Source organism: Haliotis asinina, chromosome 8 (assembly GCF_037392515.1).
Source record: "Haliotis asinina isolate JCU_RB_2024 chromosome 8, JCU_Hal_asi_v2, whole genome shotgun sequence".
Lineage (NCBI taxonomy): Eukaryota > Metazoa > Mollusca > Gastropoda > Lepetellida > Haliotidae > Haliotis > Haliotis asinina.
This window is the reverse complement of record NC_090287.1, coordinates 42,288,619-42,302,933: the sequence shown is the minus strand read 5'-3', so window position 1 is coordinate 42,302,933 and position 14,315 is coordinate 42,288,619. Positions and strand designations below refer to the sequence as shown.

Genomic DNA, 14,315 nt, shown 5'->3' with positions numbered 1-14,315 from the left:
TAACAGACTGGCTACAAGAAGGTGCTCTGTAATCGAGTAACATTATTCCAGCCTTCTCCAGACAATCCAGTGGTCGATACAATAAGCATCGACTTGAGCAATAGGGACACATGCATCAGGGAGTTTCACCTTTCGTTCTCGTGAGCCTCCAGGACATTCATGGTTGCTGGAAGTCATATCTAACCCGACGTCTTCCATGAAATATGAACGCCAACATCAGTAATCAATGTAAATATTCCTCTTTATGTATGTAAGTATGTATGTACGTACGTAAGTACGTATGTATATATGCATAAAATTTTCAGATTCGGGATGCCGAAACCCGAATATAAAGAAATGTCAAACTTGAGGTTGAAATATGGAAAAATGTAGGTTTGAGTGTTCATATTTGTAAGATACCCAGGGTTACTAGGGGCCCCTAGTGCCTTAGAAGGGGTGAGATAATATATACTGACACTGTTGGTCATAATTCCGAATCTGAACAAAATTTTCAGATTCGAGATTTGCCGGAACCCGAATATAGAGAAAAGTCAAACTTGAGGTTGAAATATGAAAAAATGTAGGTTTGGGTGTTCATGTTTTCAAGATACCCAGGTTTACTAGGGGCCACTAGTACCTGGTGAGATAATGTATATTGACACTGTTGGTCATGATTCCGAATTTAAACAAAATATTCAGATTCGGGATTCAAATGCCGAAACCCGAATATGAAGAAAACGCAAACTTGAGGTTCAAATATGGAAAACGGCAGTTTGGTTGTTTATGTTTTTAATGTACCCAGGTTCACAAGGATCATCTGGTACATTAAAAGGAGTGAAATAATGTACATTGTCAGCGTTCGTCAGAATTTGAATCACAAATCTGAAAATAATATTCAGAATAGTGATTCGAATCCCTAATCCCGAAACCGAATCCGTTTCTAACTTCATGTTGCTCCTTTTCGATTGAATAGAAAGAACGCGTGTCGCTGTTTGCTCTCATGAACCCTTGCAAACGTTCTATGTTGTACATTGTTTCAACGAGTGTGTTTTGGCTCCGATTGTCATTGGTGAATTCGGAAACACTGGAATCACAAAGCAGGTCGATGCGGGAAGTGAAAGAATCATCCCGTTTATCAGTGAAAACTGTCACCTTCATCCATTCATCAAAGAAACAATGAGGCAAATCGGTCTCCCAATGGACAGACACTGAAGTATATGATGTCGGGTATTTTTGCAAGACGATACATTGTAAGTTGTTCACTGGGCTCATGTCCCCTCGAGCCCGCATGGCGAGGGGGGCATAAACAAACCACGAGGGTACTTGAGCCCATGGCCCACGCGTGACCAGTGAACAACGTATTTATCTTACCGAAACCTGAATTTTAATTTTGAACTGTTTGAAGCACTACTGTTGAATGCGAGGCGAATCGCCGTTTTGCAGACGACACAATGTAAACAGATTTAGGGTTATCTACCTTCCATTGATTTTCAATCGCAAAACATCGGTAATTTCCGTGCTTCATGCATGATTCAATGTTATTCGAGACAAAGAAGTACTACCATGAAGCACCAGAAGAGTTCGGAATTCCCATCGGTGTACATTGAAAATAATACATCGCCTGTAAGCGGGGTACATTGAAAAATAATAGAATAGCGCTTAGCCAATCAGAAAGCGACATTCATGTGTGAGGTAAGGTTAAATGACACTTGTCGCATCTCTTCAGTAAAAGTATCAATGCTGTACATTTTAGATCCTGGAAGGGAATCCCAGGCTTTATCTCTTACGGCCATTTTCACGTCACTGACTATTCGAGCCATTTATAATTAATGACTAAAATCGAGGGTTTAAATAAAAGAAATTAAAGTGTAAAGTCCTTGATCTGATATACAGTCATGTGTACACAGTTGTAAGCAAATCAGATACGGCAGGGCGTCATGTCAAAATCAAAACCAGGTTTGAAACACAAACTGGATAACTTTGATAAGTGTCATACCACCATGCAGTTCATAAACTGTAAGAAATTCCAAAATTCCTTCGAAAATACAAGATGAGATCAAAGATACAATAAATGCCTTGAAAACAACACTTGTAGCTCTGGTAGAAATGTGGTTGACCAAAAGAGATGATGATAGAGATGAGAAAAGTACTCAATCCTGTCCATACGATCAAATGATCTCAGAATAGTAGAAGAATACCACGATTTGGGGGTTCTCAAAATCAAGGACAAATACCATCAGCAGAACAGCGTTAACATCAGCTGAGCTGCACCGTTGTAATTCAGCTACAGTCCTCAACCAGCAGTGATACCGACATTTGATATTTTGAGATGGTCCCTGACATGCACTGACCATGCGTCACACGAACGCTGTCACCCTGTCTCCCTGCCAGGCGAGTCGTAGTTTAGTTTGTTTCTTTGAAGTGTTTACGACTAATCATTATGATTAGGGGGTGGTGCATCATGAATACTGATCTGCCATATTAGGTCATGGTAGTATGAATAATTATACATGTACATGAGTTTTGAACCTGAAATATCAACCATTCAAATAATAGTATTTTCCAAACATTTCTGACATTACTTTTAGTTAACTGAGATACCATACTGCATTTAAGCATGAATCTTGACACATTATACTGACTCCGAGCCGGTGAGTCCTTGTTTCACCCATTAATGAAGACCCATTAATGGACCCCACCACGTTCCCCTCTCTGGGTGGATGCTTTCACCACTACACCATGGAGATGAAGGAAGATAAACAATATGGTAATAACAAAATTACATGGCCACCATATCAAGTTTGTTTATTTTATCATATTATCATTTGTTGAATTATGATATGTTTAAACTAGAAAATTTAGGTAGAGACTTAACCCTTGGGAGCTGCTGAACCTGAAATTATAATATGTTAACACAGCAATACACATATGCACACAGCAAACAAATCAGAATTTGCCATCCTAAATACATATTGCAAAGAGTGCAGGCAGAACAGTTCCATGGGCTACCCATTAACCAGTAGGAAGTCCCTTACAAAAGATACCTCATTATTAGTCATATGGTTTACAAATTTGAAACTTTATTAACCATGTTCTATACATCATTGGTAAACTGTTTGAGGATTCTTGTACAGATTTGTTCTACAGTTATAACGGCATGCAAGACAAGGCTTGAGAGCCTTCACTGCCTTAGATCAGGACAAGTGTCCTAGTAGTGTCAGAAGCTTCACATGGATCAAAGATATTCAATTTCAAGCATGAAGAAACAAATATGTAGACTATCAATAAGAAAATAACAGTTTAGGTATTTCCACACTTACTCACCACTGATGACAATTCACTCAAAATAAATGGTCCACAAGATCAGTACAGTACATACAGACCCGCTGATTTCTTAATATGTTAGCATGTCAACTGGTCATACAGTATCATTTAACCTGAATCAAGAAGATAAATTCTCAACCTGTGCGATACAAATATACTTATGAAGTTAAAAATTAAATGTGAACAATTAGATATGTAGTGATAATGTTTTCTTTGGCCAGTGTTTGTTATTCCATTTTGCCAAACACCACTGGTAAAGTGAACAAAAAATATAGATTTGCAACACACCAAATAATCCTTCTTGCAAAGTCATGACTGTACACATGGTAAGATTTGCACACACTTGTACTTCAAGAAAGCCTTGTAACTGTATACATGTTAAGATCGGGCACATACTCGTACACCAAGAAAGCATTGTTACAAAGTCATGACTGTATACATGTTAAGATAGGGCACATACTTCTACACCAAGAAAGCACTGCTAAGAAGTCATGACTGCATACATGGTAAGGGCTGCAGATGCTTGTCACAAAGTGGTGGCAAACAGTATACCCAAACAATGTTCCACAAACACTATTACAAAGCAGCATATCCAAAACAGCTGTTTAGAACACAGCTCAACATCAAATATATTTATAATCCGGATACATTTGTCATGACTAATTACAGCACATTTGCTTGGGTTCACATGTAGTCCTAAAGATAATTATGCAGGAATTGAATATCAGGAATAACATCACAGATGACTCTGTGTTAAGCTCTTTCAACAACACTGACCAGAAGACAACCTCAGTAACAGGAAAATATAAGTAGTTATTACTAATATATTATACAAGGACTGTTTAACAACATAATGGTGGAGGGGCATTGTAATGTATAAAACAGAATGCTAAAATGATTTAACAAATCATGTTGTTTTCAAATGATAAAAAGAATTTAACACTTAGCATGACTGGTAATTGTGTTCTACAGTATAGTATCTGGAAGAAAACCAACAAATGATGCCGTATTTATCAAATACTTCATAAACATGTCCATACCACCAATCAGTCAGATTATATGGGGTGATTAGGCAACTGAAGCTACATGTATTTTCATGGATCAATCAAAACTCTTTCCTCACAGTAAACACATTTAGTTCTCGACCTGACAGCACATGACGACACACCTTACAGGTTACCCAAGTTGAACGGTCCCTCTATGTAGCCCAGTAGTCGTAGTCTTGATCATAGATATCATCATCATCATCCAGGTCTATCATATCATCTTCATCCCACACATATGAATGATTGGAGTAGTCATACGAGTAATTGTCGATGGAGTATTCATCATCGTCATCATCAGGATTGTCAGAATAGGCTATGTCGTATGTTGCCTGACTGCGTCGAGTGACATACTGACAATGTGGACACTGGATGTGGCATCGGACATGATCACGGGGCATCTTGCCCACACACACAGCACTCCCCATCAGGGCTTCCGGCATGTCCTCCACCTTGATCCACTGTTTCTTCTCAAGGTTGTACTTGAACACTGATTTCAACGGTTCCTTTGTCTCAAGGCTCTTTCCCCCAAACACATAAAACTCATCCTTACAACATGTGTACGAGAAATCCACACGATCTCCATTTTCCGGAGGAAGGGGAATCCCAAAGTCTTTCTTCGGTTTCCACTTTCTGTCCTGGAATGAGAACACACGAGTAGACATCTTCCCAGGTTTACCAACCATAATTCCATCTGAATATGGAAACATGTAGTTCTCGAATATGCAGCCTCTTGATGCATCATACCTGCGATCAGATTTTGTATCAAAGTAGACAAACTTAGCACTGTGTCTGCTCTTCTTCCCACCTTTATCTCCACACTTCCATCCAGCAACACATACATAGGTGTTGTTCACAGCACAGACATTGATCTCAGTGTTGGGATTTCTAGGGAACAGTTTACACTTGATCGTGCTTTCCTCTGCATTCTGGTTGACCTCCATCAGGAAACATGTCCATGCAGTGTTCTGGCCAGCATGGGCTGCTGCTGCAGCTGCAGCGCCATTGGAAGCCTGGTTCTTCTTCAAGATGCCAGAAGCTATGAAGAAAATCCTGTTGGCACAACAAACCATGTTCTGGATGGTTACATTCTCACAGTTTGAAGGGAACACTACTTTCATGCTCGTCCATGTCTTATCAGCAACCCTGTACTGAAACAGGTAGAATTCCTCTAGACCATTAGAATTGTCATACACATACAAGTTCCCACTTTCATCACAGACAAGCATTGGTCGCCGCATGGCATATGGCAGAGGTGCTAACTCTGTCCATCGTTTCTCATCTATGACGTAAGCAAACATGTTATTGACGGACATGAAGTCGGAGTATGGCAGCATAAAGTGGCCAATGTACACACCTGGACCACTGCCACCACAGATCAGGATCACATTCTTCTGCTCTATGCTGTGAGTAAGCATTCCAAACATTTGTTTCACCTTAACATTTAACAAATGTACTTTACACTTTTCAAACTTCACAACCAGGGGGCAATGTTCAACTGTATCTTCCAGGAATGACTTGCTCATCTTAGTGAGGTCCAAACACGCAAACAGTTCTGGAAAGCTGTCTTCTCGTTCATCTAACTCATGGACTGTCCATCGGAAAATGAAATCAAAGAACTCCTCTTGGGATACATAGGAGAGTGTCTCATCTGTCAATAAGGACACAATGGATTCCTTGGTTAGAACCAAGATGTCATCTTTGCCCATAACTTCAGGCAGGTGCCCTCTGAGAAACTGGAATGCTCTGTTGTATAGCTCAAGGTCATACAAGCTAGCCATCAGTGACAAGTTGACACAATTGTCGACGTTGATGTCAATGAGGAAAAGGTAGTCACTGCAGCACTTCTTCATTTCTCCTATTTGGAGATACTCTGCAGCCTCTAGCAGCTCCTTCACAGCATCCATGTTGACCTCCACCGTGCCAATATACAGGAACTTCACCGCCTCCTTCATAGCCCAGGCGCTACCAAATGTTAGGTGCACCTCACCTATAACACAATACATCCAATCAGTCAAAAGGTGGACTTCATTACTATGACTTAGAGGTGCTATGATATTGTGGTATACAGCACAAAAATTAACACTATGAGTGAATGTGATTTACACCTGATGGAATACTTGTATTTCACATGTTGATATTCCTTCTTTCTGCAGGTGGATCAGTAATCACAGATAGGACATTGCCACATTGACAACCAATGCTCATCACAAAAGTCACTTTGGGCTCTACATCACAATCTACAGTAGCTGGAGTGCCTGGACAACCATGTTACATAAATATGAGCCCAAAGTGAGTCAGTATACATGTGTTGTGTAAGGATCAATGCCACTCTAGTGCTTCACAGAAGTTCAGCTTATGTATCTGTAATGCATACATGATTGGGAAATGAAGAACTGTCAAGAAATACAGGAACGCAATAAAACAATTAAAACATTAGTTAACAACAGTGTTGTTATATTACTGAAATGTATAATTGTACACAAAGCATATTTGTACCTATCACCTTACAATGAACAGGATTGTGATGATTTAGTTTGTGTACATCAATCGTATGTGCAGCTCATCTGGAGATGTGACATGCTTACTTGCTGTTTTCTCCCTCATGCCACTGTCATAGAGAGACTGGAAGAATGGGCAGGACACCAGAATACACCAATGAGCCTTGATCTCCTGAAGAGACACAAATAATCATATGCTGGACAACATTCCTCAAAGAGTCACACCTCTATGAAGCATGCATGCTATGGTTGCATCCCTCTATTACAGATGTCACACATAATAACATGAGAGTTACTAAACAATTTTGCCAAAAAGATAACATGAAGACAAAATCATTAGTGTCTACTTCCACGGCAAAATATTCTCCATGAAAGTGTCTACTAATTATGATTATGTCAAATGTTCTGCTATGTATATAACAAAGTGAAAGAAGAGTATTGGAAAGTTTTTAAGTTCTGCTGCAGAAAGGAGTACTACAACCAATTTAAATTGAAGTCAAACTTGTCACTATGGAAACAAAAAAAATATTTTATTCAGAATTCCAAAATGACCAAAAGGCACCAGTACGCCACCAAACCAATCTTGTTGAAGAAATGGTGCACTGTCTTAAAGGTCTGCTCCAGAAAAGGCCCCTACCACCAAATTCAATCAAAATTGTTACCATGGAAGCACTATAAAATATTTTAGTCAGAAATCCAGAACTACCAAAAGGCACCAGTACACTATGAGACCAGTCTATGTGCCAAGTTTGGTAAAGAAACAATGAACGGTTTTAAAGTTCTGCTCCAGCAACAACAATATGTCCATAGACTCACTGACAGATGGAGACAACTGTGGGGAATAACAAGGATATTGTTGAGAACAAGATCATTGTTGTATTCTCATTTTTGTGTTACTTGGCTTGGCAGTTCATCCCTTTCATTTTGTAACAAAATGACTGATCAACAGCATGAGAACAGCAGCAATCTCAGATGTACTTTGGTGAGCATTCCATCTTTGCTTTCATGGACTATCAAGTAAATATACATATAACCCATTTCAACCTTGCTTTATGTGAATGCAAGAAAGATTTACCACTTGTCCAATGATGAGGGTAACATCACAGAATGTTGAATGTTCCTGCATTTGTTGATATAGCAGATCCTGCACCCTCGAGGCATGTCGGTCCTTGGACCCCATGGTCCTGGTAAGCCCATCCATCTCCGACAACAACTTGGCCATCACAAACTGGTTCATCACCTGACTGAACAACACAATCACATCAGTATGTATGTTCATACTTTCAAAGTTCACTTTCACAAAAGTTTACTATATTAGTCTGTACAGATCATATAAGAGCATCAGTTTGATGTGTGTTTAGAAGTGGTTCAAGTCGCACACTTCTAATAAAACAGCCTATCCTCCTCCTCTTCCTCATCATCATTTCTTCCATTGAGTGATTATTGAGAAGATATTTACAAATATGGACAGTAGATGGACACATGTTTTCAAAAAAGAGATATTAGTAATTACAAGGTGGGTTTGATTAGGAAATGCAAAACATAGGAAAACATGCATAATAATGTGAATAAAATCAGATTCAATACAAAAGTTGCACTTGAATCCTAAAATAGGTCACTGCAATCAGTCAGATATTGCATCAGACAGCTGTCCAATCACATGCTGAAGAACAGACTGGTCACTAATGTTACTAAAGTCTCTGTCAATTGAAGTGGAAATCCGCCTATGATGACTGACCACAAGTTGTCATAATGGTGGCTCAGATGGTCACATGATAACATCACGTGTCTCAGTAGGTCAGTATACAAAAAATGACAATGTTGCACAGGTGACACTGTGTCTCGGTTTGTTGTGGAACTGCTACCCACACTGAAGCCAGGTTAGCATATTGTTTGATGTACCCTGTTTCTGGCTAGGATCCAAACTGAAGCTGGCCCTCAACACCATGGAGCTTTCTGAATCATGCAAAGAATAGGTCACTGCTCGTGTGTTCTGTCCATTCAGCATTGTATATGGTAATGATTCTATGGGTAATTAGTCTCTTCCACTAGTACTTGTCTGTAAGTAAAATATAATGTACCAGTAGTCATATGTAACTATTGAGAACTTGACCTACACTATGACACTTAAGCAGCCATCAATATCTGCCACACCTTGAGGCAACTTGGAAACATCAGGTTTATGCTAAACTGATGGTAAAGCACACATACATATTAAATACAGACATCTCACATATGATTTATGAATCCCCTCCAAACCCCGTCTCAAAACAAAACAAAAAATCTTTTTCAAGTCAAACGGGCAAACTCCCAAGCATGACTCATAATGTAAGGGAGCTAACTCCATTCCCAGGGTATAACCTTTGAACCATGTTCCACAGCTGGAAGTGACCACAAACTAGCAGAGCTTCTTTTTCAATTTGTGTGTGCAGTGACATATGATCTCAGTACATACTTGATAACAACATACACACCTTTTTTCCAACATGACAATGCATAAGAGACATCATGCATAATGAGAATGTCCGTGTGATAGTTTGGCCTGCAATGTCTCTGGACATGAACCCAATAAACAAATAGGATGAACTAGGACGACAGGTTTGAGCTCAACTCATACCACCACGAACTGTTGCAAAGTTGACACAGGTGGCTTCAACATTGGCAAGTAATTCTACAGATTGTTCTAAGACATTTGAGTCAGTTCATGCCTATGCAGCTACAAGCATGTGACAGGGCACAGGGTGGACACACTCGTTGCCGAATATTTCACTTTACAAAAGAATTCCCTCACAGGTAATAAAGTATTGTCATTGTCATCACTGGATCCTGGAGATCCCCTGCTTTGTTCCGTGACTCTCTGCAGTCTGGTATTACTGATTTGTGATCTCCAAATGACATCTCCAAGAAATTATCCAGAAATATTTGCAACGCCCATATGCCCCTTTAAATTTCATTCTGGCCAAATAATATCACCTGAATATAAAAATGAGTTTTAACTAGAGCACATATCCAACATATAAAACGACACTCTAAGAAAGTTATTCTCAATGTTACAATTTAGGGGGAATATGGGTGGAAGTCTCTCCATTGATTTTGTTATGTTAAATATATCTTTGTTATTATGTCTGAAGGATCAATATGACAATAATGAATGTTTTCAGAGTACACGACCACTTGCACTTCCTTATGACCACGGCTGTTTGTACAGCAGAAGATACTGAATGATAATTGGTGTATGCCGTGAAATGTGCATGCATACCATTTTCATTTTCAATCCTGATGTCACATGCACAGGTAGCATATAATGTTGGAAGGAAATATGCACAAACCCCTTCCTTTGTTATAGCTCCGAGTTGTTTTGCCACTATTCTCAGCTATCTCATCAAAACAACAAGGTTTTGGTTTGCCCCTGACAACACAATTCACAATAAACACAACTGGTCAGTTAACAGTTATCTCAATCTTTTAGCAGTATTTGCAAAACTACTGTCATTCATTTAATTAATGAAACAAAATTAATTATAATAATGAAATTCACAAATGTGTCCAGCCCAGTCACTCCTGCCACCAATCATGTTTTCATATAACATGGCAGAAGGCTTTCATGGCAGTATAAAAAGATCTTTTCTCACAAATGACTGTAGCAGTTATTGCCATTTAGAATTTCTCATGCCGTTCATGAAATAATATATATTTATATCAAATAATAATCTCAAATAATTGTGTGACTATTTTACAGTACATGGATAGGGAATGAAACAATTAATGGCTTCTGAACTTGAACGTGCTGTTATATGGACTGTGGAATATCCGCCTGCGGAAGTTAAAATGTTTGATGGGGATCATAACTTTATCTTTAATTTTTATCTTATGCTACTTACTGTGAAGAATTTTCTTTGAATGTCCTTTAATGTGGTCAAATATTGTGTGGAACAATACTGGAATTGTGACCGACCGTAACCGTGCACTAGTAATACTGATGTTTTGGCGATAACTGTTGTGCAGTGATAACTATTCGTTACCCAGTCATCAACTTAATGTACAAATTAGATGTCTGCTACAGTGCTTACCCAATGGGTGTCACTGAATGATGCATGCCAATATTACAATTGTTGTTACTTATAAGTAACATCTGTGTTGATGTCCATTTGTACTAAATTTTATCAGTTGGTGAATTTTTTTACATTCAGTTTTCAGGTAAATGATATTGAACCATATGCAGGTAGTCACAACTGTATCACACTATTTTAAAACTAGTGCTATTAGTAGCAAACAAAGACTTGAAACAGGGTGGTCATCCACTATTCTGTATGTGTACCCATTAATATGACTCATTAGTGCAGCTATGAATTAATGTGATCACGGTTTTCTGACTTCAAAATAAGATAAATAAGGCTGAACCTCATGAAAACTTCTGCTGAAGTAATATCCTAATACAATGAACTGGATCACACGTTGCTGGTGTCAATGATTGCACATTCATATACTGCATACACGAACTGTTGTTCAACAGACGTCACCAGACACGTTTATTATGGAAATTATGGTCAGGTTCCATTTCAAGCACGGATATCACCGGAGTCGGTATGACATGCATACTGAGTCTGAAGGATTCACGACATCTGGAAGATTTCAAATTATTCAAAATACAAAAAAAAAAACCAAATTACCAGTGACACGATGCCAGTAAGATATTTTGTCCATCTTCGACTAAATGTGGCAGACGATGCTACTTTCTTAATCGTCGTCAACAAACAGGAAGTTGGCGCGAATCATAGAAATGGTGTGTTCGAGCGGGGCGTTCGTTGCTTTTCTGTGAACACAAAATTCACGCACTCATATCGAGCGGTAGATCAACCGCACTCTTGGGAAATATGAAAAGAGAACGAACTCTTTATGAAATAATGGGCTTGTTACTTGAGGAATGTTTCAAAGAGCAGAAAGCTACGGAAAGTATTGAAAGAATTATCAACGTATTGATTTGCAACATTCACAGTGTTTTTCACTTGACATTAAATGTCGACAGTCAAATGGTCTTTCTGCAGGTGTATAGTTTTTTGTAGAATAGGTGAAGAACAGCCTTTTTCTTTTGTAATCCAGTTTTTATGATGCAAATACATCACATACTCATAGTTTTCTCAAAACACACACATTACTATGGAATACTGTATGGGACATTCTCGCGATCTCGACCTTTGGAAACAAGCCTAAAAAGACAAAAGTGCGAGAATGCGAGAACGCGAGATTTTTTGCCAAAATCTCGCGTTCTCGCGATCTCGCATTCTCGCACTTTTGTCTCTTTAGGCTTGTTTCTAAAGGTCGAGATCGCGAGAATGTCCCTTACAGTATTCCATACATTAGTATATATAATTCAGAATGATTCAATTTCAGTAGCTCATTTTCATCTATACATATGTGGCAGTAATTAACATTTGCAGCACCCATTCATTCAGAATCCACATTCATGTTCAATATGTTTTAACTTTAAACGAATGAAGGTACCATGAATAATGGAACGTTTCAAATAAGTCTTTATTTAGTTAAACATTTGAAAATGCATGTCAGACAGCATGTAGGAAATATCTCCGTAGAAAGGACGTTTGTAAAGGAGAATCCTTCTACACCATAGCTCGCCCTGTCGAGAGGATAGGAAAATCACATCAGGACTTGTAACGTCGTGATTGGGAGAAGCATTTAGACAAACGTGGTTTGACTATCTCGTAACAATTACAATGCAGCACTTTCAAATTCTGAAAAATGTAATATCTCGTTGGTGGTGTCGCCATGGGATCTACATCCTAGATGGTGTACTATCGATCGTAAATGTATTTTCTGTGTCGGCTTTATTCTTTCAAGATATAAATGTCTGAATCCAGGCGATGAAAAACGAGACTGGGTCTTTTCAGAAAGAAGACATTTGATCGTACTAAGGGTGAGTGACTTTAGTTTTACGTCGCACTCAGCAACATTCGAACTATAACTAACTCACACACTGTATACAGTTATGCAATAATTAAATATTAAATAATCTTTAAAACCCTTTGGGGCGTATCTGAGAAACGATTGGTCATCGCATGCAATAAAGGGATCCTCCTGATCAAAGTGAGTGAGTGCGTGAGTTTAGTTTCACGCCACACTCAGCAATATTCCAGCCATATGGCAGCGATCTGTAAATAATCGAGTCTGGACCAGACAATCCAGTGATCAACAACATGAGCATCGATCTGCGCAATTGGGAACCGATGACATGAGTCAACCAAGTCAGCGAGCCTGACCACCCGATCCCGTTAGTCGCCTCTTACGACAAGCATAGTCGCCTTTTATGGCAAGCATGGGTTGCTGAAGGCCTATTCTACCCCGGGCCTTTACGGGTTCCTCCTGATCAGAACTTCGCCAGATGTTGCATCACACGAGGAATGGCGTAAACTGCCCCCTCTGAGGATTGGGAGGCTGGCAGGGGGCATGAGGAGGAGAGTGCTGTCTGTCATAGTTACATGGAAGTTACACTCGGTATTGACCTCGAATTGTATAAACAGAGACCACTATATGGTCTCAGGCATAAATAAGAAAGTAAATGTTCACATTCACCAATAAATTAAATTTGAACATTAAAGGACCATATTACCATACTTGCACAGACGTGGTTTTGTATGAAAAGCAGTTGTTTTTTATTTGAAATTATCATAATAAAACCCACAAGGATTCCAAATATTTTAAATGTTTTCAATCAAATGATAACACGTGTCAAAAGGGAAAACATTTGTTGCGACAAGTAAAAATTTTAATTTATTATTACGGTAACAGTGTCATGTTGAAAATACAAATGTGTACAACATGTTGCTATTTTGTAAATATTCCAGGAGGAGGCAGCTGAAAAATCTGATGTCGTAGACTCCCCAGTACTGATTTGGTTTGACACTATTTTTAGTTAGTATGATGTCTTGGGCTCATGAAAAGACCTGTAATACTCTCAGATTGTAGTATCAGGTATTTTTTCACAAGACCATTTTATGTGGTGGGAGTCTGTGAGCATTTTCATGACATTTGGTTTGCTGCCCGACATCTCAGAGTTAATCATGGATAGTTTTGCTACTATCAATCTGATCACTTTCATTTTGACTTTAGTGTATTGCTAAAAGGATGTAGAATTTGACATAATTTTGATTTTCAAAATAATCAAAATGGCCGCCATTTTGGCCGCCATCTTGAACTGTCATGTGTTGCCTTCTCGGCAGTTAAATTTACATGAAGATTAACACCGAATGTGCCCATTTACATCCAATGTTGATACTTTTGATGTTTTGTTTACACTTGTCGCTTCTAAAGTGGTGGCTTGGGCACAAAACAAGTAATTTTGTATAGTCGTGTCGTGGTAATATAATGTGTGTTCTACAGCCTATTCTTTGAGACAGGGGATTTTAGCGATTCTCCGACTTTTCATGGAAATGTGTGGTGGAGATTTATTTAT

General features: G+C 38.8%; 1 protein-coding gene across 1 annotated transcript; it reads right to left on the bottom strand.

Moving 5' to 3' along the window:
* Positions 1-2,767: 2,767 nt before the first annotated feature.
* On the bottom strand, positions 2,768-11,661 carry LOC137294366 (kelch-like protein 7). Its single transcript, XM_067825370.1, has 4 exons — positions 11,518-11,661; positions 7,923-8,091; positions 6,935-7,019; positions 2,768-6,336 (listed from the first exon to the last, which is right to left on the bottom strand). Exons 2-4 carry the CDS (start codon positions 8,082-8,084, stop codon positions 4,502-4,504), a joined length of 2,082 nt encoding a protein of 693 aa, XP_067681471.1. The 5' UTR covers positions 8,085-8,091; positions 11,518-11,661; the 3' UTR covers positions 2,768-4,501.
* Between the last annotated feature and the right edge of the window lie 2,654 nt (positions 11,662-14,315).